Raw genomic sequence first — 24,629 nt, 5'->3', positions numbered from 1 at the left:
CTTGAATTGAATTGAAATAAAAATAATTGTTGAAATTGAGGAATTTAATAAATAGAGGGGGTTGAATAATTTTTTATTTATATTTGCAATATTGATTCTCAATAGGAAAATGAATAATAACGATAATAAAGAGAGCGGTCAATAAGGCCGGCAAGTGGTTTGCGTCTTTAATACGAGTTTACAAACACTACACCCTGTACAACAAACTACTGCATTTATTATTTGCAGGTATATATATATATATATATATATATGTATACATTGAAAGCATTATACATTTGTAATTACATTAATCTAATTAATTTCTAATATTCATTCATTTTTTATTTTTTTTTAAATTTTTTAAAATTTAATAGAAATGGGTTGGACTGATTTGGGATGTAAAATAATTGGGCGTATACTAGGCCCATGCCCATCCCCAGAAAGAAAGTAGTACTCTCCACGCACTCACCGGAAAATCAAGTGCTGCGGAACGGAGTAACTATGGCGGCGAGACGGTGGAGCCGTCTGGTTCCCTCGAAATCTTTCTGCAGCTCCTCCGCCACAGAGCGGATAACTGAAAACAAGCTTCCAGAAGATCTCAGGAAAATCAGAGTCCTCATCCAGCAGAATCGAATCGAGACGGCGAAACGCCACCTCCATGCGCTCATTCCTCTTCACTCCGTTTCCCAGCTCCACAGTGTTTTCTCCCAATCTTCGCCCCCTCCCAACACTAAGCCAGTTTTCGAAGATGTGCTTTTGACAGTTTGCGCGGAGTGTAAGCGCGTCAAGGAGGCTACTGAATTGTACAGTTTGATGAGAAGTAATGGTAATTTCCCTTCCCTGTCGTCTTTTAATCTGTTTCTGGGGACTCTGGTGGGCTCGCGTCAGTTTGATAAGTGTTTGAAGGTTTTTCCCGATCCTGCGGATGCTGGATTCCGGGTCGATAAGTCCAGTTATGAGTATGCAATACAATCCGCAGTGAAATTGAGAAATGTGGGAAAAGGTTTGGAGTTAATGAATCAGATGAAGAAATTCGGGGTGCGGCTGAGTGGATTTGTGTACAATGTTTTGATTGGTGGTTTGTGTAAGGAAGGCAGATTAGATGATGCGAACAAGCTGTTCGACGAAATGCTCAAGAGAAATGTGGGCCCAAATAGAGTTACCTACAATAGTCTTATTGATGGGCATTGTAAATCCGGACAATTACAAAGGGCATTTGAATTGAGAGATAAGATGAAGAACGACAATGTGGAGCCTAATGTCGTGACTTACAACACCTTGCTGGGGGGACTCTGTAAATTGGGGAGAATGGAAGAGGCAACCAAGGTTTTGCAGGAGATGGGTGACAACGGATTAGTCCCTGATGCATTTTCGTACAGTATTCTTTTTGACGGCCATTCAAGGCGTGGGGATGTAGACACTGCCATGACATTGTTTGAAGATGCTAAGAAGAAAGGAGTGGTAATGAATGAGCATACATACAGCATTTTATTGAATGGACTGTGCAAGGAAGGTAAAATGGATAGAGCAGAGGAGTTGTTGGTGGATTTGAAGGCCCGTGGGGTTGTTTTGACAGAAGTGATATTGAATACGATGGTGAATGGTTATTGCAAAGTGGGGATGATTGACCAAGTATCACTCTTTGTTGAAGAAATGGAGAAGGAAGGGGTGAAGCCCAGCAGCATAACTTATAACACAGTTATCAGCAAATTCTGTGACTTGGGTTGTATGGATGATGCTAATGAGTGGGTAAGAAAGATGAAGGTGAAGGGGACCTGTCCAGATGTGGCGACCTATAATATCTTAATAGGTGGCTATGGCCGTCATTGTGAGCTTACCGAGTGCTTGAAGATTCTTGAGGAAATGCAGAATGATGGGTTGAAGCCTAATGCAGTCACTTACGGATCATTGATAAATAGTTTCTGCAAGAAGGGGCGACTTCTTGAAGCCGAAGCTATTCTCAAAGATATGTTGAACAAAAGCATTACACCGAATGCCCAGATATATAATATGCTCATAGGTGGGCATTGTGCAGTAGGAAACACAGAAAATGCATTCAAAATTTTTGAGGAGATGTTAAGAAGTGGTATCCCTTCGTCTGTGGTGACACTCAATGAACTTGTAAATGGGCTCAGCAAAACCGGTAAAGTTGTAGAAGCCGAAGCATTCACCTTTAGTGGATCAAATAGTGCAACTCCGGACATCATCACATACAATTCCTTAATCACTGGATTCTCAGTTGCCGGTAATGTGGAGAAATGTTTGGAGTTGTATGAGAGGATGAAAAACTCAGGCATCAAGGCAACCTTGCACACCTATCACCCCCTGATAAGAGTATGCAGCAGAAAGGATCGACTAGATCTTGTAGAGAGACTTGTTGACGAAATGTCTGCATCAAACCTGACTCCCGATCGCCTTGTATACAACGAGCTAATCAGTTGCTATGGACAGCGTGGGGACATTCAGAAGGCAGTTTCGCTTGCCTCTGAGATGCAAAATCATGGGATCCCACCCGACAATATGACATACAATAGCTTGATTATTTGCCGCATAAAAGAGGGCCATACTGAGGGAGCAAGGGCCCTTTTTGACCACATGATATCCATGGGTGTATCCCCCAATGATGCAACTTTCAACGCTTTAATTGAAGGGCATTGCAAGGTGAAGGATTTCGACGGGGCCTATGTTTGGTACAAAGAAATGCAGAAAATGGGATTGTACCCTCTTGCCTCCATTTGCAAGGAGCTTCTATCTGGGCTTCGGGACGCCGGGAGATTTGAGGAGGCTGATGCACTTTGCTCTGAAATGAGCAATGTTAAAGGAATCGATGATGACCTTCCAGCTGTTCCGGCCACATAAGGCAGCTTCAATATGCTACAATGGCCTCACCACTTTGATCATTTTTGCAACCTAAGAATCATGGTGTGCTCATTAGAGGTAAGTTGTATAATGTGTTCTTATGTTTTTACTTTTTGCTCCAGAATCTTTTATTTTGTTCCACTGTTTTTAACATTACTGTTACTATTACTATTTTAAGGAGTGGGAATTGTTCTAAGTTGCTGTCCCTGTCTGATCTGTGAAGATAACAAGAAATGCATGAACTTATTTGGTAGGTGACAAGCAATGTCCAAATACACTTGTGAACCTTTTCTATTTATTTGGTTGACCTTAGTGGGATGACACACAACACCATGCTCGTTTGCTCTCCGCACCAAATTGTTGACTTCATGCTTCATGTGGCTTATGACTTCATCATTTGTTGTTCTGCTGCCTTAGCCCTACATTTTTATTTTCTATTGTTGTCTATTGTGTAAAATTAGCAAGGTCTGACTCAAATTTATTATATAAAATTCAATAGTTTGTTTATAAAATTTTGGTTTTGCTTAGAGATTGGTATTTGAAATTGAGATTTTTATTTGAATTTTTATTTAAACAAATGTTTGTGAAATGAAACATGAAATACTGACTGTGACCATGAGATCATTGTATCAAACTATGTCTTAGATAGTGAGAAGAGGAGTGGATAAGTATTAGAGCTTTGTAAAAAAAATAAAAAAATACTATAATGGTAAAACTACTTAAAAGTATATCTAAATAATGCCAAAAATGATTTTAATAAAACAATCCAGATATATGAACACGTTCTAATATTGGGTTGTAATACTTGACTATTATAATTGATTATTTAGAGCGATGGTTGATATAAGTACCTTACATTTCTTTCTTCAAACATTTCAACTATAATAAATTTAACAAAAAACAATACGGAGTATAACGTATATTTAAAAAATATATAAATATTTTTATGAGCTAGTTTATATTAATTATGATTCTAATTAATAACAAAAATTATCTATTGTTGTAGATAATAATAGATAAGAAATAATATAACAGATTATATTTAGAATTAATCCTAGCATAACATGACTTGAGAGGCATATGCTATTTTCAAAAATTGTAGCCCTAAATTTGGAATATTCTAGAGAACCTTTCGGCTAACGGTCGTTTAATATGTTCCAAGGGTTGGTTTTCTTGTTGCCCAATTAATTAACGTTAATCTAATAAAATAATCGACGGCTAAGATAAACCCACGCTCTTATTATATAAAGTGGTGGGCGAGTCCAACTCCTCCTGTACTTCTTTCATCTTCTTCCAAGTTCCTTATTCACAGATCTAATCACTCTCTAATGGCCACTATCAAGTCCGTCAAAGCTCGTCAGATCTTCGACAGTCGTGGAAATCCTACGGTCGAGGTTCATTTCCACCCTTTATGCGCATCTTTATCGATCCTGTCGAAGTTGAAGATTTTTGTTTGTTGGTTTCAAGTTCGAGGTTTTGTTTAAATTCACTGTAATACCTTGAGTAGTAATTATTGGTTGACTGCAGGTTGATGTGCATGTATCTACTGGTGTCTTTGCTAGGGCTGCTGTCCCTAGTGGTGCATCCACTGGTAAGATCCATTAACAACTCGCTCATCCATTTTTACTGTTTTCTGTAAAATTCTTAGATCAGGGTTTTGAACCGTATTGATTTTTGTTGATGCTGTAATCTTAGTTTGGAAGGTATTTGAGGTGTTTGATTTGATTTTATTGTTCATCGTTTGAAATTGAAATAAGCCTTCACAACTATGTTGAGTGCATGTTCTTTTTTCCATTTATATTTCTGAATAATAAAAAAAATGACACTGTTTGCTGGTTAGTGATTCCTCTTTGTTTCTGTTCTTATTTTAGGAATTTACGAGGCTCTTGAACTAAGAGATGGAGGATCAGACTACCTTGGCAAGGGTGTCTCAAAGGTCAGTGTTTAAATTTGGATTACTGATGAATCTGTATTATAATTTATTCGTAGTCAATAGGATACGTAAATTTGGTTGATAATCTAAAGATTCTGGTATATTTGTGTAGGCTGTGAGTAATGTCAACACCATCATTGGCCCTGCCCTTGTTGGGAAGGTTTGTGTTTCTTTTAGTGATTTTCTTGGTTGTCAAATGCGTAGATGTGTTTATACGCCATGGCAATGCTGAATATATAAAAATTCCTTATGCAGGACCCAACAGATCAAACTGGTATTGATAATTTCATGGTTCAACAACTCGACGGAACCCAGAATGAGTGGGGTTGGTGCAAGCAAAAGGTGCCTTTGTAAATCAATATATAAGTCCCTGTAAATTTTGTCTTACCTCTGGGTGGTATGTTAAAACAAGTGCAATTTGTGTTTCTGCAGCTTGGTGCAAATGCTATTCTTGCTGTATCTCTTGCTGTATGCAAAGCTGGGGCAGCTGTCCTTAATATTCCATTGTACAAGGTTTGTTATAAGCATTTCTTTAAATCCATCGGGTTTCGCCATTTTGATCACTGACATGGTTGCTTTCTCTACCTTCAGCACATTGCTAACCTAGCTGGCAACAAGAAACTAGTGCTACCTGTTCCGGCTTTTAATGTTATCAATGGTGGATCACATGCTGGAAACAAACTTGCTATGCAGGCATGTCTCTCTATAAGTTTATGCTTTGACGATTTATCTTAATATTGTTATTAACACAAACTATTTGTGCCAGGAATTCATGATTCTTCCTGTTGGAGCTTCTTCATTCAAAGAGGCCATGAAGATGGGTGTGGAAGTATATCATCATTTGAAGGCAAGTCTAGTCAAATATTTCCATCACTTTATGAGAAGGCTGATAGATTTTTGTCCTTAGTGTGAAATATAGTGCGAGACAACATCAATTTTGTAGTTTCATTGGCTTTTATGGAAGTTATGAATGGTTATGGCTTAGGTTGCAACGTTTATTCTGCTTGCATGATTGAAATGTGTGGATCTTGTTGTTTTCAGTCTGTTATTAAGAAGAAATATGGGCAAGATGCTACAAATGTTGGTGATGAGGGTGGCTTTGCACCCAACATTCAGGTAAAGCAGTATTCAGTATTCATAGCTTCGTATCTCTATTTTTTTCTCAATGTTATATGCTGACATTTCTAATTATTATTCCAGGAAAACAAGGAAGGTCTTGAGCTGCTTAAGACAGCCATTGAGAAAGCTGGTTATACAGGAAAAGTAAGGTTTTGTAGTGTCTGTTGTATGTGTATTGAATCACATTTATTAGAATGGTGCTGATGAAAGGATTCGTGTAGGTTGTTATTGGAATGGATGTTGCTGCATCTGAATTTTATTCATCAGACAAGACTTATGATTTGAACTTCAAGGAAGAGGCTAGTTCCTATGCTGTCTTGAATATCCTTAAATATAAGAGGGTTCAGTAAATGCTACATTTGTTCTTGAGTTCTCACCCATTGCTTTGTCATTGCAGAGCAATGATGGGTCCCAAAAGATATCCGGCGATCAACTCAAGGATCTCTACAAGTCATTTGTTTCTGAGTACCCAATTGTGTCTATTGAAGATCCATTTGATCAGGATGACTGGGAGACCTATGCAAAACTCACCAAAGAAATTGGTGCTGAAGTACAGATAGTGGGAGATGATCTCCTCGTCACTAACCCCAAGGTGATTGATTCTGATGATTGAAAACCTTACGATGCTTATTCATAGCCTTGTTTTGGAGTAAATGTTGGTTTTCTTGTTTCTCATTATTTTTAATTTTTTTTAATGTGGACAGAGAGTTGAGAAGGCAATCAAGGAGAAGACTTGCAATGCACTTCTTCTTAAGGTATACATTGTTACCGTATATTACAATGCGCGTATTCATTCAAGTTAAAATTTCTTTGGGGCCTCAAAAGACGATTCTTGCCCTTTTTGTTGGACTTTCAGGTTAACCAGATTGGTTCTGTGACTGAAAGTATTGAAGCTGTAAAAATGTCGAAGCATGCTGGTTGGGGAGTGATGGCCAGCCACAGAAGGTATGAAATGTGGACTTAAACAGTAGTTTGGCAAATTTCAAAAACTATTTATTCCATGTCTTAACAATCAATACAATATCTGGATACAGTGGAGAGACAGAGGACACCTTCATTGCGGATCTCTCTGTTGGACTGGCCACGGTAACTGTTCATTAGCTGTTTATTGTATATATCGGTATCACACCTATAATTAACTATTACTATGTATTAACTGAAATCTAACAACATCGTTATTATCAGGGCCAAATCAAGACAGGGGCTCCTTGCAGATCAGAACGTCTGGCAAAATACAACCAAGTAAGAGCATATTCTGAATTTATTAGTGTCTGATATTACACAACAGACGGACGACAAGAACCTTACGAGTGAAACTTGAATTTTCTTTGGATGCAGCTGTTGAGGATTGAAGAGGAATTAGGTTCCGAGGCAGTATATGCAGGAGCAAGCTTCCGCGCACCTGTTGAGCCTTATTAAATTTGCACTTTGCACTGCTCCAAATGCAGCTTGAGAATTTATATCCAATTATTAGAAGACCCGATCTTTGTTTTGTGGATTCCGAGCCTTTATTTTTCTTTAATAAGCGAGAGTTATGTTTTGACCTTAAACCTTACCACTCTGGTCTTAAACTGCGAGAACACTGATCGCATTTTGTATTTTGGCATTCTTATCTTTGCTATATATTTATACAGCCTCCGAACTCACTAGCCTTTGATGCATTAGCTTTATTCTATGTTTCATTATATTTGTTATTACTTTTATTCTCACATAGATAAGGAGTTTGTTTACTAAGTAGATCTGTACGAAAGTATTGTTATTAATTTTTTTTTTTTGTTTGCATATTATATTTTATTTGATGATATTTAGAAAAAAAAATATACTATTTAAAAAATATATTTTTATAATTTTGACAAAAAAAATCATATTTTCAATAATATTTTTAGAAAGTGGCCCAGATTAGGCGTTATTACTTGGGCATTATTTGTTTCTAGGATGTTATTACCCCGCTGCTGATTTGAAATCTACAGTTTCTTCTTGGTAAAGTTCCCTGTACGGTGCGAGTACATTGCAACCTCACATGTGCAAACAAAGTATATTTTGTAAGATAAGATGGCTCCTAACAGAGCACGAAAGAAACCAACAGCCAGCAAAATCTAAATGGGGAAATATATATATGTTAATCTAAAGGAGAGATGAGCTAGAAAAAGCAAAAAAAAAAAAAAAAACTTATGGAATTTTCAATCAATCAATCCAAAATTGTCAAGAAATGCAAAAGAACCTCACAGCACTCTTTGATTAATCCCCCAATGCAATCATTCACCCATCTGAAGGGCTATGCATCGTCTGTAAAAGGTCCCCCCATAAGTTACTTGCCATGCTTAGCTTTTGTGTGGGATTCCAGGCCTTTTTCGGAGCCAAACGTCCTGCAGCACATAACCAAGTTATCAATTATTTAGGTACCATCGTATGTGTATTTAATTAATCTTCCCAGTGTATGAAAATGTACTTGTTGCAACTCTTGCAGGAATGTCCTCCAGATTTTGGTGACTCTTGATTTGGCTTATTAGCCGGAGTCTTCTTCCCCGCCTGCTTTGCTGGGTGAGGTGTATCCACGTGACCACCAGCTTTCTTGCCGTCTAAACCAATATAACATACATAATCATACTGATATACAGCTAGACATATAATTGCTGCATAATAGGAAACATCGTATGCAAGATAATCACCAGTTTTTTGAGGAGTAACTTTCGCCTTTTTGCTCTGAACAGGAGTTTTGGTGGCAGATTCTGGGGCTCGCTTCTTGCTCACCACATCCTTCAGGAGACCAAAACCAATGTTAAAGATTGAAATGAATAAGACAAACCATTGCACATACAATAGTGACTGATATTGCAAATTACCTTCTTAGGCGTCTCTTCTTCGCTAGTATCATCTTCAGAATCATCCTCATCCTTCAATTTTGGCAAATAAGCACCACATTTTAGCAAGACAGCATCAACAAATTGCAGATGGACATCCCCAAATAAATGTCTAGATGTACAAACTAAATTACACAAGACTATTACACCTATGAATGCAAATTCAGTTAAGTGACTAGATGCATCACCTGATAAAACTGTAACTTACAAATATACCAGCAATGTGAAGATTTATCATCATCACAAATGCAATGTCAGGTCTTTCAAATGAGACGTGTATAAATTGAAATTCATACAAGGTTATTCAGAATAAACAAACAAAAAAGGTAATTCTGAAACAGGTAATTACCTCAGAGTCATCATCGTCGTCATCGTCCTCAGACATTGAGTCATCATCACTGCTATCATCCTCTTCAGGTTTCTCATCTTTCTTTGGCTCTACAATCTTAACCTTCTGCTTACCAGTATCAGAATCCTTGGCAGCCTTGGCCTTTTGTGCATCTGCAGATGTATCTGGCTTCGCCTTAGGCTCAGGCTTTCCTGTGAATATTCAAATCACTTCAAAATCATACATAGACCAGCATACTAATTTATCTAATATTAACTATAAGTTACAACTAGATACCATTACTTGCAACAGTTAATGGTATATCTTCCTCCTCTGAATCTGATGAATCTGAAAATAGAAAATATTTATATACATTATAGGAAGATGGATGTATAAATGAAATGGTGAAGGGGGTGAAAAGGAAAAATTAAAAAAAAAAAATACCAGAATCTCCTACTGGCATCTCCGTGGCATCAATAAAACATTGAGTCAAGGATCTCTCAAATAATAAATTTATTGTGCATAATTTAACGGACAGGGTATCATAACAATTGAAATTTTCGAAGGATATTCTTCTGGAGCATTAGAAGCCTTGTATCCATAGAAGTAGACGCATCCAGCTTTCCAGTTGTGAGATAGCTCAAAATCTCTGTCAAACACTAGATCAAACTGTTGCTGGGGTAGCTTTTCAGAAAACAAAGTTCCAAGGACAAGTTTTTTTCCATCAACATCCACAGACAAGCATACAGATTCATTCCCTTTCTCCTTTTTTAGCTCACCTAGACAAGCCTGCCAGAAAATGTCAATTTAAAAATACTAGAAAGGCTATGACAGGGAAAAATCAGAAAAAGTAGATGTAGCACTGCAAGACCTGAGAAAGATGCAAAACCATGCCATCACCTGGCTTAACCTTAAGAGTCTCTCCACTTTTTACCTCAACACCTGCAGTAATACAAGCATTCAGTATGCTATACGCCAAAAACATATAACTTGAAAGCTTCTACAAGAAACTGCAATCTCGCAATAAATTGAAACAGAAATCCAATACAATCATACCCTAGCATGCTTTTTATATAGCAATCAGTTCATGATCGGAAATGACACTTAAAATTTATACTGCAATTCGTTAGTGATTCTGTTTCGAAATCACTCCCCACAATCAACCACAGCAGTAAAATAGGATGACTGCATCTAAAATGTTATCCGTCACCTCACCGTAATACCAGCGCTGGCATCACAGCATAGCGAAGTGCGAAAATATAAGTAATGTCAAAAGTGCTAGTCTAATATGCAGTCCCTAACGCAAACCGACTCTATCAGAAAACAGATGCCACGATCTCGCGCGTTACATGGCCACTAATCAGCACAGAAGACATGCTTAAATACGAACACAGAACTAACATATCAGAAAAAAAATCTACGCTGTAATGTAACCATTTACATTCAACTACCAAACCATCCGATTGACACAGAAATACAAACGCAAACGTAAATGAATAAAACATAAAGTGAGGGCAGATAAAAAAAAAAAAAAAAACACAACGCAATTTCCGAATAATAGAGAACAATAAGCACACGTACAAAAAATGTAGCCAATAAATAAATAAGCTGCGATCACCCAGAATTCGGAAAGATTGAATAGAGAAATGAGCAACAAAAGAACTCACCCCAAAACTCCATAGCTGAAGAATCCCAGAGAAGCTCAGAGGAGTGCAGGCGAGAGTGGCGGGAGAGGAAAAGGTGGGTTTTTAGGGTTTAAGGAACCTTGTGAATTGAATATATAGTGGTGCATGTTTGCAGGCCCAACCGTATGTAGGCCTCCGGCCCAAATTTGGATCGTGGACTCGGTCTAACTGCCTAACCTAAAAAGTGAGTCTAGAAATATTATTTTCAAATAATATATACATGAATATATAATTCGTCATCAGTTACCATCAATAGGAAGGAATCCATGGATCTCGACGTTGTGCTGTCTGCTCTCACTCCTTCATGGACTTCGGTCAGTCTGCTTGGTCACTCGTTTCATGGATTGTAGATTTTTCTGTGTATTGACCTAATGATCGATGCTGGTTTGTTATCCTGTTAAATTTTCCACTAGGCTGTTATGCTACTCGCATTTTTCACCTACTTGGCAATAGCTGGTTCCATTTTACCGGGTAGAATCGTTCCCGGAGTGCCACTATCAGATGGCTCTCGCCTCCATTACCGCTGCAATGGTTAGAAATCTGATTTTGTCCTGCCTTTCGTTTGCTAGAGAGAGAATGCATTTTGGATTTGTTTTTTCAATTTATCTATATATATATATATTCTCCTGATGAATCTAGGATTACTTGCGCTGCTATTACTGGTTTCCGTGCTGGGAATCAGCAGTTGGATGGATCTTCTATCTCCCGCGGTGAGAACTGAAATCACTCATTATTTCATATGGTACTCTTATTGGAAAGAGTTGGTGGTGTATGTTTAATGAAAGCTATGGCGCACATGGGCAAACGTGTTTTGTTGATTCATATTGTAGGCTATTGCTGACAGAGGTCTTGAGCTTCTATCGACAACATTTATATTCAGTGTACTCGTAAGTTTCAGCTTCTACATTTTTAGGTTTCATTCAGTACTTAATCGACACAAAATCAAGTACAGTCATAGCATTGTAGATATTTCATCGTTCTCAAATGTTTTGGCCTATTCCAGGTAACATTGCTACTTTACATATCTGGTTGTGGATCTCATCATCAAAGCTCGTCTTTGAAGCCTCACATTAGCGGGAACTTACTCCATGACTGGTATGCCTGTAGCTCTAGATTTCATCTCAGGATGTGCAAATTGCATGTATGTTTTCTATGCTTGACAAAATAAAGACTTGGAATCATTCCAATGGACATCCTAATCCAAAAAATTAATTTAATAAGCATAAAGCTTTACATATTTCATTTCTCCAATTTAGAACAATGGTGTAATTTTCTTCCACTCTCTGCCTAACTTTATTGTAATGGTCCTGTGATTGAGAAATGTAACATTATAGAACTGTAGATCATATACTGCTTAAACAAATGAGCATAAAAAGAACTTGGAAAATGGCAATGTACATATTAACTTTAAGTCTTGCATGGACCAGAGATCATTTTAATGTTTTTTTATAATCCAAGTTGTATAACCAACTTTTGCAGATTCGTCCAGCCACAAACCCTCTGTATTAATACTGCTGTGTATACTCCTTTTGTTTTGACAGGTGGTTTGGGATACAGTTGAATCCTCAATTCATGGGAATTGACCTCAAGTATGCACCAGGCTATTGACATTATAACAGTTTAGATTTGCTAAATGATACTTTAAAATCATCTTGTTTTGGCCATATATTATAATTTACTACTTGCTATATATATATATATATATATATAAAGAAATGGACAAGTAGCAAAATCAACACATTTTTACAGCATCGCATTTCTTACTGTTAATCTGCTCTCCTTTAGGTTCTTTTTTGTTCGAGCTGGCATGATGGGATGGCTTCTTATAAATCTTTCTGTTCTCGCAAAGTCCATTAAGGAATCAAACACTAGCACATCACTTATTCTCTATGAAGTGTTTTGTCTCGTAAGTTGATAATGCCTAGCTTTTTTCTTTTGTTATGGAAGCCAAAAGGATGTGTTTTTTTTAGGGTTTGGGTTTTTGAATAGTAAAATTTTTAATTTAAATAGTTGTTGATGCAATGCTATATATTTTTAATGTAAAATTGATTTTTAGTAGTATATTAAAAATAAAAAATCTACAAAAGAAGATAACTAATTTTTTAGTTTTTTCTTCGTTAATGCAGCTTTACATTCTGGACTACTTCTTCTATGAGGAGTACATGACCTCCACGTAAGTAAAACCCTTCTTTCATCACTAGTGCAGACTCTTTCTGCTCAAATGTGTCAGCATTATTATTTCTTGCCATATGCCTTTTGTTTGGATATGGCTTAAGAGCTTCTTATTTGTTGAGCAATTGAATTACTTTGCCACAAGTTTGTAACTCTAAACTTCAGTAGATGGGGCATCTTCTCAGATGGGATATAATTGCTGAGAGATTGGGATTCATGCTTGTGTTTGGAGATTTGGTCTGGATTCCATTCACATTCAGTATCCAGGTATGCTACAAGTTTTTGCTGTATGAAACTACTAGATGTTGGACAATCTAACTTATGATACGGTATGCCCCAGTTCCTACTCCATTTACACTTAGACAATATTAGATCATATGATGAATGCTTTTAGTTCCAGGTTTTATTTTCTATTTTTTCTAATTTAGTTCCAGGTTTTGAATAGTAAAAATCTTTAATTTGAATAGTTGATTGATGTGATATAAATAGGATTTGATATATGTTTTAAGTATAAAATTGATTTTTAGTATAATAATAAAAAATAAGAGTATGATTTGATGTGGTTTGGGGAAAAAAATTGTAAATAATAGAAGTTTTTAGAAAAACCTCCGGACAAAAACACAACCCAGCCACACTAAATTTAGCTTCAGTTAAAAATTTCATTAGGATGATGCTATAAATTGTACTAGTTTACACTTTACAGCCAACTTCTATGTATTTATTTTTAGTTATTTTTCTGTGTTTGAAAGGGCTGGTGGCTTCTATATAATGAAGTGGACTTAACTAGTGCAGCTATTGTTGCAAACTGCCTTGTCTTCCTGTTTGGGTAATATTCTCATTTCAGATGTCGCCATTGTTAGAACAGTTGTAAATGGTATTCCATTCCTATTTCCTAGTCCACAGAATAAGATTGTTTCAAATCACTTGGGTGATTAACTCACAATTTTCTTCTTCCTTTGATGATTTTGAAGCTATTGTGTCTTTAGAGGTGCCAACAAGCAGAAGCATGATTTCAAGAAGAATCCCAAAGCACCCATTTGGGGTAAGCCCCCAAAAGTCATTGGGCAAAAGTTGCTTGCTTCTGGTTATTGGTAAGTTCATTATGTACATTAGATCCTTTATGATATGAAAATATGACGTTACCTTGGGAGGTCTTCAGTTACTTTTTTCCTGCAGCATTATATTTTCCCAAAAACATTATGCATGTGTATTCATGTTTTCTACCTAATAAATAGATGCAATAGTTAGTTAGATCTCCACAATTAAAACGTCTCTGGCTAAATGGCGCCTTCAAATCCATTAATTCTACATTTTTTTTTTTTTTTTCATTTCATTTTCAGGGGCATTGCCAGGCACTGTAACTATCTTGGAGACTTGTTGCTAGCTCTGTCATTCAGTTTACCATGTGGGATAAGGTAACATTCTGCACTAATATTCTTATGCTCAATGAAAAAACATAACAGTAACTGCATTTTAATTTCTAGCACATCTCCTGCAGCTCCCCACTTCCATATTTCTATCCTATATACCTTTTCATACTTCTAATATGGAGAGAGAGAAGAGACGAAGCCCGGTGTGCACAGAAGTATAAAGAAGTATGGGCAGAATACAGGAAATTGGTTCCTTGGAGGATATTCCCATACATATATTGACAAAAAAGATCCTGGATTTTGTATGATGCCATGTTCTTTCATCAGTGTATCATTCCAAAAAGAATATCGTGAAGCCATTTCCAAAATGGTCTCTTGTATCATTAGTATTTTAGGGCCATTTCATTCCTCAGTTTATTGGCCTAGGGAACCCTTGAATCTAATTAACAATCTACTGATTTTCTCATTGATGTGTCTACTGATTTTGTCTTGAGATACCTCCATTCATCTTGTTGATTTTAATCGAGTGGTTTGAGTTATATTTAATTTAATATTTTGTAAATGAGAAAAAAAAAAAAAAAATGTATTGAAAAGAAGAGTGGAAAAGTCAAGCATAGTCAGCAGGACCACGCGTATTCATTTAGTACTAACAATACCAGTCTACCCTTCTTTATCGATACTGTGGGCAGAAGACACGAATTCATAAATATTCCGACAAGGCTATAAGTATGTGCAGAATAATTACACGTAAAATATCTTTTTATTTACTTCAACAATCTAGGGCACACTTGACATGCAAAAAATGTATATAAAATTCCCAGTAATAATTTATTGATATGGATGCATCGGTAAAATTGCAGCAATAAATAAAGTAACTGTAAACGTGGCAGACACAGTTGTATAACGTGTTGAATGCAACCCCCTCTTTACTTTGCTGGTTTTCTGTGCATCTCACAAGTGGCACTATAATTTTTTTTTCTTGTGAAAAATATTATTGATACATAATAATATACATTTAGGATTATGTAAATTTAAACTCTGCAGGATCATCTACAATTTTCTTTTTCCCGGCTTAGTAAACAACACCAATTTTTATGAACAAGACATTTATTTCTATGTTAAATAATAATAATAATAATAATAACCTTTATTTACTAGATTACAGAAAGATAAAGCATAGTAATAAATCAAGCAAATTGTTTATTAAATTTGGTAACTGTCGGATTTATTTGAACTCATTACAAAAACTTGTTCGTTTGCTAAATGACTCGATGAATAATACTGGTACGAATAATATGTTCATTTTGGGCTTGTTCCGACTTTCGCCGGGTCCCGAGTCAAATAAAAATAAAAGCTCTATTGCAGCGGGCTGACAGTAATCCAGCACAAAGCTATCGACAAAGACTAACAACATATTATTGTGATTTATAAATTTTAAATATGAAATTTTAGAATCAAATTACAAAATCTCAAAATAAATGAGAAAAAATAAATTGATTGTGTTATAAAGTAGGGTGAAAAAAAAAAAAAAAAAGAAAGCAAATTAAGTAATTACAAATTAAAAAGAGTGACATACATTGTACTTTTCTTTCATCATAATTAATACTATGAAAATTAATAATTTTAACCATTAATATTAAAAAATGAATTTCATAAATAATATATATTTAATTATTACATAAATTATAACATGAATTTCTTATTTTAATTATGAATAAGTTATATTTATAAAAATTATATATCAATACGCGTGTGTATATATATATATTATTATAAAAATAAATAAAATGAGCCTCAATTTACAACAGACCTTAGTCGAGAATTTCTTTTGTCCGAACTAGGGCCGGCCCTGTATTCATTTCTTATTAGAACTCATGTATAAGAACTCTAGAATCAAACCGTTGGGAACAATTTTTGTATGGCCTCACGTAAGAATAAAATATGTTAGTGGTTGTTTTTATTTTTATATTATATTAAAAATTAATTTTATATTTCAAATATTGCATTAATATGTATTTATATTAATTTAAATTTAAATTCAAATCCAAACTTTCAAATATTTTTTTTTTATTTTTGTCTATAGTTAATTTGGAAATTTAATTCTTTATTAAATAATATTTATTAATATTTTGTAAAAAAAAAAATTAATGTTTATTAAAAAATTATATAAAATTCAAATAATAAAAATTATAAAAAAATATATCAAAAGACTAATCAAAATGATTATATATGTTTTTCAAATTTATATATATTTTTTCTTGAAAATTATTTAAATATAAAAGGTAAATCAATTTTTCTCAAATTAAATCTAAAAAAATTAATTCAGATATTTGTCAACATCCTACGACATGTTTGGAGAGAGATATTACCATAATGTTACAATGCTATATTTTCTGAAATTAACTCTAATATTTGTCAACATCTTACAACATGTCTTCCTGTCTGGTCTGAAAAGAGAAGTTGTCACACAGTATATAATGTTATACATACTGTATTATTTTAAACAAACTCTAATATTTGTTAACATCTTAATTGATACAAAATATATCATGTTATATATCCTATATTTTTTAAAACTAACTCTAATATTTGTTTAACATCCTACAACATGTCTAGTCTGTATAAAAAGTTGATGACAAAATATAAAATTTTATATATGTTATATTTTCTGAAATTAACTTTAATATTTGTCAATATCCTACAAAATGTTTAGGTTGCAGAGAAAAATTATCACAAAATATATGATGTTATATATGCTATATTTTCTGAAACTAAGTCTAATATTTTTCAACATCCTACAAAATTTCTATTTTGCAAAGAGAAGTTGTCACAAAATATATAATATTATATTTTATATTTTTTAAATTAACTCTAATATTTGTCAAAATTCTACAAAATGTCTAGTTTGCAAAGAAAAATTACCGCAAAATATATGATGTTATATATGCTATATTTTCTAAAACTAACTCTAATATTTTTCAACATCCTACAAAATCTCTATTTTGCAGAGAAAAGTTATCACAAAATATATGATGTTATATATTATATTTTTTTAAATTAACTCTAATATTTGTCAAAATCCTACAAAATGTCTCGTTTGCATAAAAAAATTGCCACAAAATAATATATAATGTTATGCATGTTATATTTTATGAAACTAACTCAAATATTTGTCAAACATCCTACAAAATATCTTACATACAGAGAAAAGTTGCCACAAAAATATACCGTTATCATATATGCTATATTTTTTAAAATTAACTCTAATATTTGAACATTCTAAAAACGTTTCGTCTGCAAAGTGAAGTTACCACAAAATATATTATATTATAAATGTTATATTTTCTGAAACTAACTCTGATATATTTATCAACATCCTACAATATGTCTGGTCTGCAGAGAGAAATTACCACAAAATATATGATGTTATATGTGGTATATTTTCTGAAACTAACTCTAATATTTGTCAACATTCTACAACATGTCTGGTCTGCAGAGAGAAATTACAACAAAATATATGATGTTATACTTAGTATATTTTCTGAAACTAATTCTAATATTTGTCAATATCCTACAAAATATCTAGCTTGCAGAGAAAAATTACCACAAAATATATGATGTTATACATGCTATATTTTCTGAAACTAACTCTAATATTTTTCAACATCCTACAAAATCTCTATTTTGCAGAGAGAAGTTGTCACAAAATATATAATGTTATATTTTATATTTTTTTAAAATTAACTATAATAGTTGTCAAAATCCTACAAAATGTCTAGCTTGCAGAGAAAAATTGAGAAAAATTACCACAAAATATATGATGTTATACCTGGTATATTTTTTGAAACTAACTCTAATATTTGTCAACATTCTACAACATGTCTGGTCTGCAGAGAGAAATTACCACAAAATATATGATGTTATACATAGTATATTTTCTGAAATAACTCTAATATTTGCCAACATTCTACAACATGTCCGATTTGCAGAGAAAAATTGCTATAAAATATACAATATTATAGTGCTATATTTTATGAAACTAATTCTAATATTTGTCAACATTCTACATCATGTCCGGTTTGTAGAGAAAAATTGCTACAAAATATACGATATTACAGTGCTATATTTTATGAAACTAATTCTAATATTTGTCAACATTCTATAAAATGTCTGGCCGAAATTGCCACAAAATATATGATGTTATACATAGCTATTTTTTTAAAAAAATTAACTATAATATTTGTCAACATCCTATAACATGTGTGATCTGTTGAGAGAAGTTGCCACAAAATATATGATGTTATACATGCTATATTTTCTGAAACTAACTCTAATATTTGTCAATATATAATATTATACATGCTAAACTAACTCTAATATTTGTCAAAATCCTACAAAATATTTGGTCTACGGCAAGAAGTTGCCACAAAATATATGATGTTATACATGCTATATTTTCTAAACTTAACTCTAATATTTTTCAATATCCTACAATATCTTTGGCCTACAGAGACAAGTTGCCAGAAACTATATGATGTTATGCATGCTATATTTTCTGAAACTAACTCTAATATTTGTCAACATTTTACAGCATGTCTGGTCTGCAGAGAGAAGTTGCCACAAAATATATAATATTATATACACTATATTTCTGAAACTAACTTTAATATTTGTTTAACATTGTACTACATATCTGGTCTGCAGAGAGAAGTTCCCACAAAATATATAATATTATAGGTGCTATATTTTGTAAAACTAACTATAATATTTGTCAACATCCTACGAAAATGTCTCGCTTGCAGAGAGAAATTTCCACAAAAATATGTAATGTTATACATGTTATATTTTCTTAAACTAACTCTAATATTTGTCAATATTCTACAAAATATGTAGTTTGGAAAACTTTTCTCTCCACAAAATATACGATGTTATGCACACTATATATATAATTATTCTAGAACTAACTATAATACTTCTTTCCAGCTAGAAAATATACACATTTCTATTTTGAAACGTCCAATTACAAATTAAATATTTCATTAAATATCTCGTTTTTTTTTTTACAAATACCCTTACTTTACATTATATCATTACTTTTATACCAAAAGTAAGGGCAAAAATATCATTACACTATTTTTAACTACCAACTATAATTAAAATACTATTATTTCTTAAACACCGCACCAAAAATAAATGTTTACTTTATCCGTGGACGGAGGGAGTATTTGTCAAACATCCTACAAATTCTATGGTCAACAGAGAGAAGTTATCACAAAATATATAATGTTATACATTATATCTTTTAAAATTAACTCTAATATTTGTCAAAATTCTACAAGATGTCAGATTTAGAGTGAGAAATTGCTACAAAATAAAAATAATAATTATTATTGGACTACCTGACTCTAAATATTCAAATATTATAGGTCTGTTTTGTTTTAGTTTCAATTCAATTTCATTGTTAGCTTATATAAATTTTAATAAAAAAAATATATTTATTTTATCTATAATATATTGTATCAATTTATTATTTAAATAAGAAATTTAATCAAAAAAACATAAAACAAAAGAAAACCAAACAAATACTATATTTGTATTTTTTTTAACATGTACTCCTACAATATATTTTTAAAGAAAATTAAATAGTTAGATAATAAGTAGATAGAAAAACAAAAATAATAAACAGTATTGAATTATTATATAAATACACAAAATTAATAAAAACATTTAAATCAAATCAAAATCAAATAAATATTATACTTGTAGTTTTAACATATCTAATAATTTTTTTAAAAAATTAAATAGTTAGTTAATAAAAATAAATAGAAAAGAAAATAATAAACTGGTAGATATTTCTAAATAAATATATTTTATTTATATTATATATTATATTTAGAATATATATAATTTATTTTAATCAAATAGGTATTATCGTTATAACACAATTTATTATCAAACATATCTACTAATTGCAACCAAAATTATATATATATATATATATATATGTAATTTGTCCCTTTTAGTCTCGATCAAAAATATATAATCTCTCCGTTCCGGTGCAATATTGCCGTTTACTTTTTGCACGAAAATTTTTTAACATTAGTATTATAATAGGTTGTAGTGAAAAAGATCGTAAATGTCCATATTAGTATTGTGTTATATATAAATAATAGCATTTGTGTAATATAATATAAATTGAAATGATATTTATTATATTAATTAGATAATACAATTATTAAATTAGAAAATGGTAATCTTATTTTGAAACGAACAAAAAATAAAAATAATAATTTTACAATAGGACAGGACTGAAGAAGTATATTTTTTTATTATGATAAAAAAATATTTTCCTTACTAAAAGTAAAATATTTTAATTTTTGTATAAATAACAAATAAATGTACACGTATTTATATATAAAATTTTATTTTTTAAAGTAATATATATTAATATATATTTTATTAAAATTTAATTTTAATAATAAATTATATAAATATAAATGCATATGCAATTTGTATATTAAAGTATAAAAAATATTAGATGGAAAGGAAAGAAAAAGTAATGTGAAGAAAATATATATATTTGTAATAAATTTCATGAATGTAAATGATTTTGCATAATTTTTAATTAATAAAATATTATTATTTTTAATTTGATATTGGTAAAAAACAAATATATACATTTGATTGGCGGGAGGAAGTATAATTTATTCAGTGCAATAATTGAAAGTTTTCAAATCGCAACCAATAAAATATTTTTATCTATTTGATAGGTCCCACAACGTTGATGCCCGAAGACCAATGCACATCGCTTTCATAAGCTGACTCCCAATACCTTTTACACTAATTAAAGAGTTTGTCTGATTTTAGATTTAAATTAATATTTTTTAAAAAATAATTTATATTTATCAATAATTTGTGAATAATAATACTTCCTCGGTCTCATAAATATAATTTTAATTAAATTAGGTTCGAGATTTAAAAAATATTAATATAATATTAGTAATTAATAAAAAATATAGATAATTTTTTTTTTTTTTTTTTTACTTTTGTAAGTGTATTAGTGTAAAAAATAATAGCAATTGTGTAATAAAAATAAAAAAGTAAAGATAATTTTATGATGATATAATTATTTATAAAAACAAAGACTATTTTTTGGACGAACAAAAATAGTAAATAAGACTATTATATTGAAACGAAAAGAATATTTTTTATCTAATAAAAAATAAACACAATTTACATTTTAATTTATTTATTAAATTTAATAAATACATAAAAATAAATATAGTTTCCAAATTATTTATAATGATATATTTTTAATTTAAAGGAAAGTATGAAATACTTGTTTATAAATAAAATGTTTTATCTTATTTTAATAAAAAAATTCAAAATATTTACGGGTAATACTTCGAAACAAAGCAAACCACCGTATATATTCCAAACGTTGCCTCAAATTTATTTTATTTTATTTTTTAATAAAAAAAAAAAGTAGTATATAGATAAACTCTCATTCTCATGTAAATCTTTTTAACTAAATATGACAGTTTGATGTCCTTTCAATCATTAGGTTCACATTGTACTTTAAGTATCACTTTTGTGAAAGAATAAAAAAAAAAATTCTTCTGTTACCAGAATAGTTTTACGTCAACCTCTCCCTCTAGTTATGATGTTTATTTTATTGTAGACATATAAATTAATCAGTAAATAATTAAAAATATATTAATAAAAATAATTAATTAATTAAACTAAAATTTAAAATAAAATTTATTATTTTTTTTCTGAAAATAACAAAATTAGTAAAATAGATGAAAATAAAAAGGACGGAGAAAATAGTTCTGTATTTAAAAAAGAAAAATAGAACTAAAATATGGATAGATATTTCAAACACTCATATATACACAACTTTTTTTTAATATTAAAATATATTTAAGCTGTGCTTAATGTAATTGATTGAAATAAATAATACTCCTTTTGTCCCAGATACCATGTCCCCATTTGCTGTTTCTATCCGTCCTCACTTTCTTTTTTAAAAAATGATTACACACTTTAATCTCTTTTTAAATTTTATTTTTTTAATTTTAATTAAACCAATTAAATATCTTAATCTTAATTTATATTATTTATATTATAGAATAATTATTTTCACTAATACATTCTCAATTATTTACTAATTGCACTCCTCGTAAAATACACTGTCTACGTTGTAGCAGATATGGTATCTAGGACGAAAGGAGTATTATTTTATATGTTCTAATTAAAATTTTGTTTTAAATAATTGAAATTCGTTATTCTCTGTCATTTATAATTATTATATTAATTTATACGAAATAGGATGAAATAAAATAAACTTTTAAATTATTACTAATCAATACAATGTTAGCCTTCAAAATAAAAAGTATTCTTACATTGTAATGTTTATCTGTGTGCTTGCAATTTCAAATTTAAATTAATATTATTCATTTCGACAAAAAAATATGTTATTTTTTTATTATAAAACACAATATCAATGTAATATATAAATAAAAATTCAAATCAATATGTTCAGTAAAGAATAACAATGGGGTGTGAATGTGTGACTGTGAGATTAAATTAATATCTTCATTTTCAAACTATGACCAAACAAAATTTATCATATATATAATATATCTACTACATAAATATTACTATAATCTTTGTTAAAATAATGTTCCAAAATGTAAAAAGATTTAGTGTGTACAATCATTCTAAAATTAGTTATAAGCAAGGAAATAATAATAATAATAATAATAATAATAATAATATTTATTATTATTCTTTTTTGAAAATATTTTTAAAAATTATCAAGAATTTAACTCTAACTCCAGTATATATTAATTCATTGTAATCAAATCAACTCAATTATATTATATCAAATGAGATGCATAGGATCATATTAGGTAATAGAAATCAATTAATTTCTTTGAATGCATAAATCACATTATTAATGCTTAATATTTTCCCCATAAACTATTATATATGATACAATGGTCAAATCACTTTGGAAATCAGTATAATTTTGAGATCTTAAGGAATTAACATGGATGTTTTAGGGGGGAATATAGATAGGGATTGCCTATATCACCACATTATTTTAATGATTATGACAATAATTAACATAAATCAAATATAATAAAGGCTTCCAGCACCACTATTTATTTATTTTTATTTTATTATTATTATTTTATGACAGAAAAATCCGCAACCGCTATCCAAAAGTGAAATTTACTTCCGATCGAACCTAATACCTTGCAAGCTAAATCCGACAAACAAGTTACACTAAGTGAACCATGTGTAACAGATGACCTTGTGGCGTCGAAGGTAACAATTGCTGGTTATTTTTAATATATATATATTATATAATTATTTTGTTATTATACAATTTTGATATTTTTAATATATACTATTCTCTATTATAAAATATAAAAATCAAATTACCATACAAATAAAAATCAGAAAAAAAAATCAATATGAAGATAAGTTTGATTTTATCTTTTATATTATATATATAATAATATATTTATAATTTATATAAAATTAATAAGATTATTTTTTCTATAATAAATAAATAATAATTTTGAACCGAACAAGCAAAACTAAAACCTTCAATTGAACAAAATATATACATATTAACTTTAAAAATTTATTTGCTTTCCACCTATAAACAATATTTGGTACAATAATTTGTCCTATATAGTGATAAATACCTTTATATAAATACAAGCATAGATATCCCTTTCAACTAATTATTTTATCCAGTTAAGTGCACACACACATATAAATATATATATATATATATATCTATACATTATATGCATCAGTAAATCATAATATCACACCATTACAATAAAAATTTTAATAGAATCATTACTGTATTTAATTGTATCTTCACATTCAATTATATACTATTTTCCTTCATATTTTATTTAAAAAAAATTATTAACATTAGATATGTTTGTATTCAAAATCTTTTCTATATAAAGTACATAAATTAAAATTATGTATATATATCCTAAATAATAACAATATTTTTCATTAAAATAATTAAAATCAAAACCATTCAAAATATAGTAAAACAGGGTGTCGACAAGAACAAAAATAAAATTTATTGTTTACTATATATTTTATAATATAAACAAATTTTCAAAATATTACTAACTTTGACATCTAATACTAAAGAGTAAGTATTTTTTTTTTAATCTTTTTTCAATTTTTTATTTTATACAATACTACCAATTATTTATACAAATTAGGGAAAATTACGGTGCTAATTTGATACAATACATATGTAAAATATACAAATAATAT

The 24,629-nt window shown here is 30.8% G+C and overlaps 4 protein-coding genes across 6 annotated transcripts; 3 read left to right on the top strand and 1 right to left on the bottom strand.

Moving 5' to 3' along the window:
- Positions 1–379: 379 nt before the first annotated feature.
- On the top strand, positions 380–3,730 carry LOC127252138 (pentatricopeptide repeat-containing protein At5g12100, mitochondrial). Of its 2 annotated transcripts, none has more exons than XM_051276187.1 (2): positions 380–2,919; positions 3,096–3,730. In XM_051276187.1, exon 1 carries the CDS (start codon positions 409–411, stop codon positions 2,839–2,841), a length of 2,433 nt encoding a protein of 810 aa, XP_051132144.1. In that variant the 5' UTR covers positions 380–408; the 3' UTR covers positions 2,842–2,919; positions 3,096–3,730. The 2 variants fall into 2 exon arrangements, with proteins under 2 accessions (XP_051132144.1, XP_051132143.1); XM_051276186.1 differs by having other exon boundaries at positions 381–2,919; positions 3,020–3,729.
- A 351-nt stretch (positions 3,731–4,081) lies between these two features.
- Positions 4,082–7,539, top strand: LOC127252139 (enolase). The gene is made up of 17 exons (XM_051276188.1): positions 4,082–4,235; positions 4,369–4,432; positions 4,713–4,777; positions 4,887–4,934; positions 5,030–5,116; positions 5,207–5,287; positions 5,366–5,467; positions 5,541–5,621; positions 5,816–5,890; positions 5,975–6,037; positions 6,115–6,192; positions 6,291–6,485; positions 6,598–6,648; positions 6,750–6,838; positions 6,928–6,979; positions 7,079–7,135; positions 7,232–7,539. The coding sequence occupies exons 1-17, from the start codon at positions 4,170–4,172 to the stop codon at positions 7,310–7,312; spliced, it is 1,335 nt and encodes a 444-aa protein (XP_051132145.1). The 5' UTR covers positions 4,082–4,169; the 3' UTR covers positions 7,313–7,539.
- A 375-nt stretch (positions 7,540–7,914) lies between these two features.
- Positions 7,915–10,848, bottom strand: LOC127252141 (histone deacetylase HDT1-like). Of its 2 annotated transcripts, none has more exons than XM_051276190.1 (10): positions 10,750–10,848; positions 9,954–10,024; positions 9,654–9,871; positions 9,527–9,549; positions 9,380–9,430; positions 9,104–9,294; positions 8,737–8,787; positions 8,563–8,650; positions 8,343–8,472; positions 7,915–8,259 (listed from the first exon to the last, which is right to left on the bottom strand). In XM_051276190.1, exons 1-10 carry the CDS (start codon positions 10,760–10,762, stop codon positions 8,202–8,204), a joined length of 894 nt encoding a protein of 297 aa, XP_051132147.1. In that variant the 5' UTR covers positions 10,763–10,848; the 3' UTR covers positions 7,915–8,201. The 2 variants fall into 2 exon arrangements, with proteins under 2 accessions (XP_051132147.1, XP_051132148.1); XM_051276191.1 differs by having other exon boundaries at positions 9,386–9,430.
- Positions 10,849–10,995: 147 nt separating this feature from the next.
- LOC127252140 (delta(14)-sterol reductase) lies at positions 10,996–14,779 on the top strand. Its single transcript, XM_051276189.1, has 13 exons — positions 10,996–11,081; positions 11,181–11,298; positions 11,407–11,477; positions 11,598–11,654; positions 11,771–11,862; positions 12,309–12,356; positions 12,553–12,673; positions 12,894–12,940; positions 13,125–13,206; positions 13,689–13,765; positions 13,911–14,030; positions 14,280–14,354; positions 14,438–14,779. The coding sequence occupies exons 1-13, from the start codon at positions 11,034–11,036 to the stop codon at positions 14,589–14,591; spliced, it is 1,110 nt and encodes a 369-aa protein (XP_051132146.1). The 5' UTR covers positions 10,996–11,033; the 3' UTR covers positions 14,592–14,779.
- Positions 14,780–24,629: the final 9,850 nt, after the last annotated feature.

Source organism: Andrographis paniculata, unplaced genomic scaffold (assembly GCF_009805555.1).
Source record: "Andrographis paniculata isolate CXL003 unplaced genomic scaffold, ASM980555v1 Contig45END, whole genome shotgun sequence".
In the NCBI taxonomy this organism is placed as follows: domain Eukaryota; kingdom Viridiplantae; phylum Streptophyta; class Magnoliopsida; order Lamiales; family Acanthaceae; genus Andrographis; species Andrographis paniculata.
Note: the sequence above shows the minus strand (reverse complement) of the source record. Positions and strands in the feature narration are given on the sequence as shown.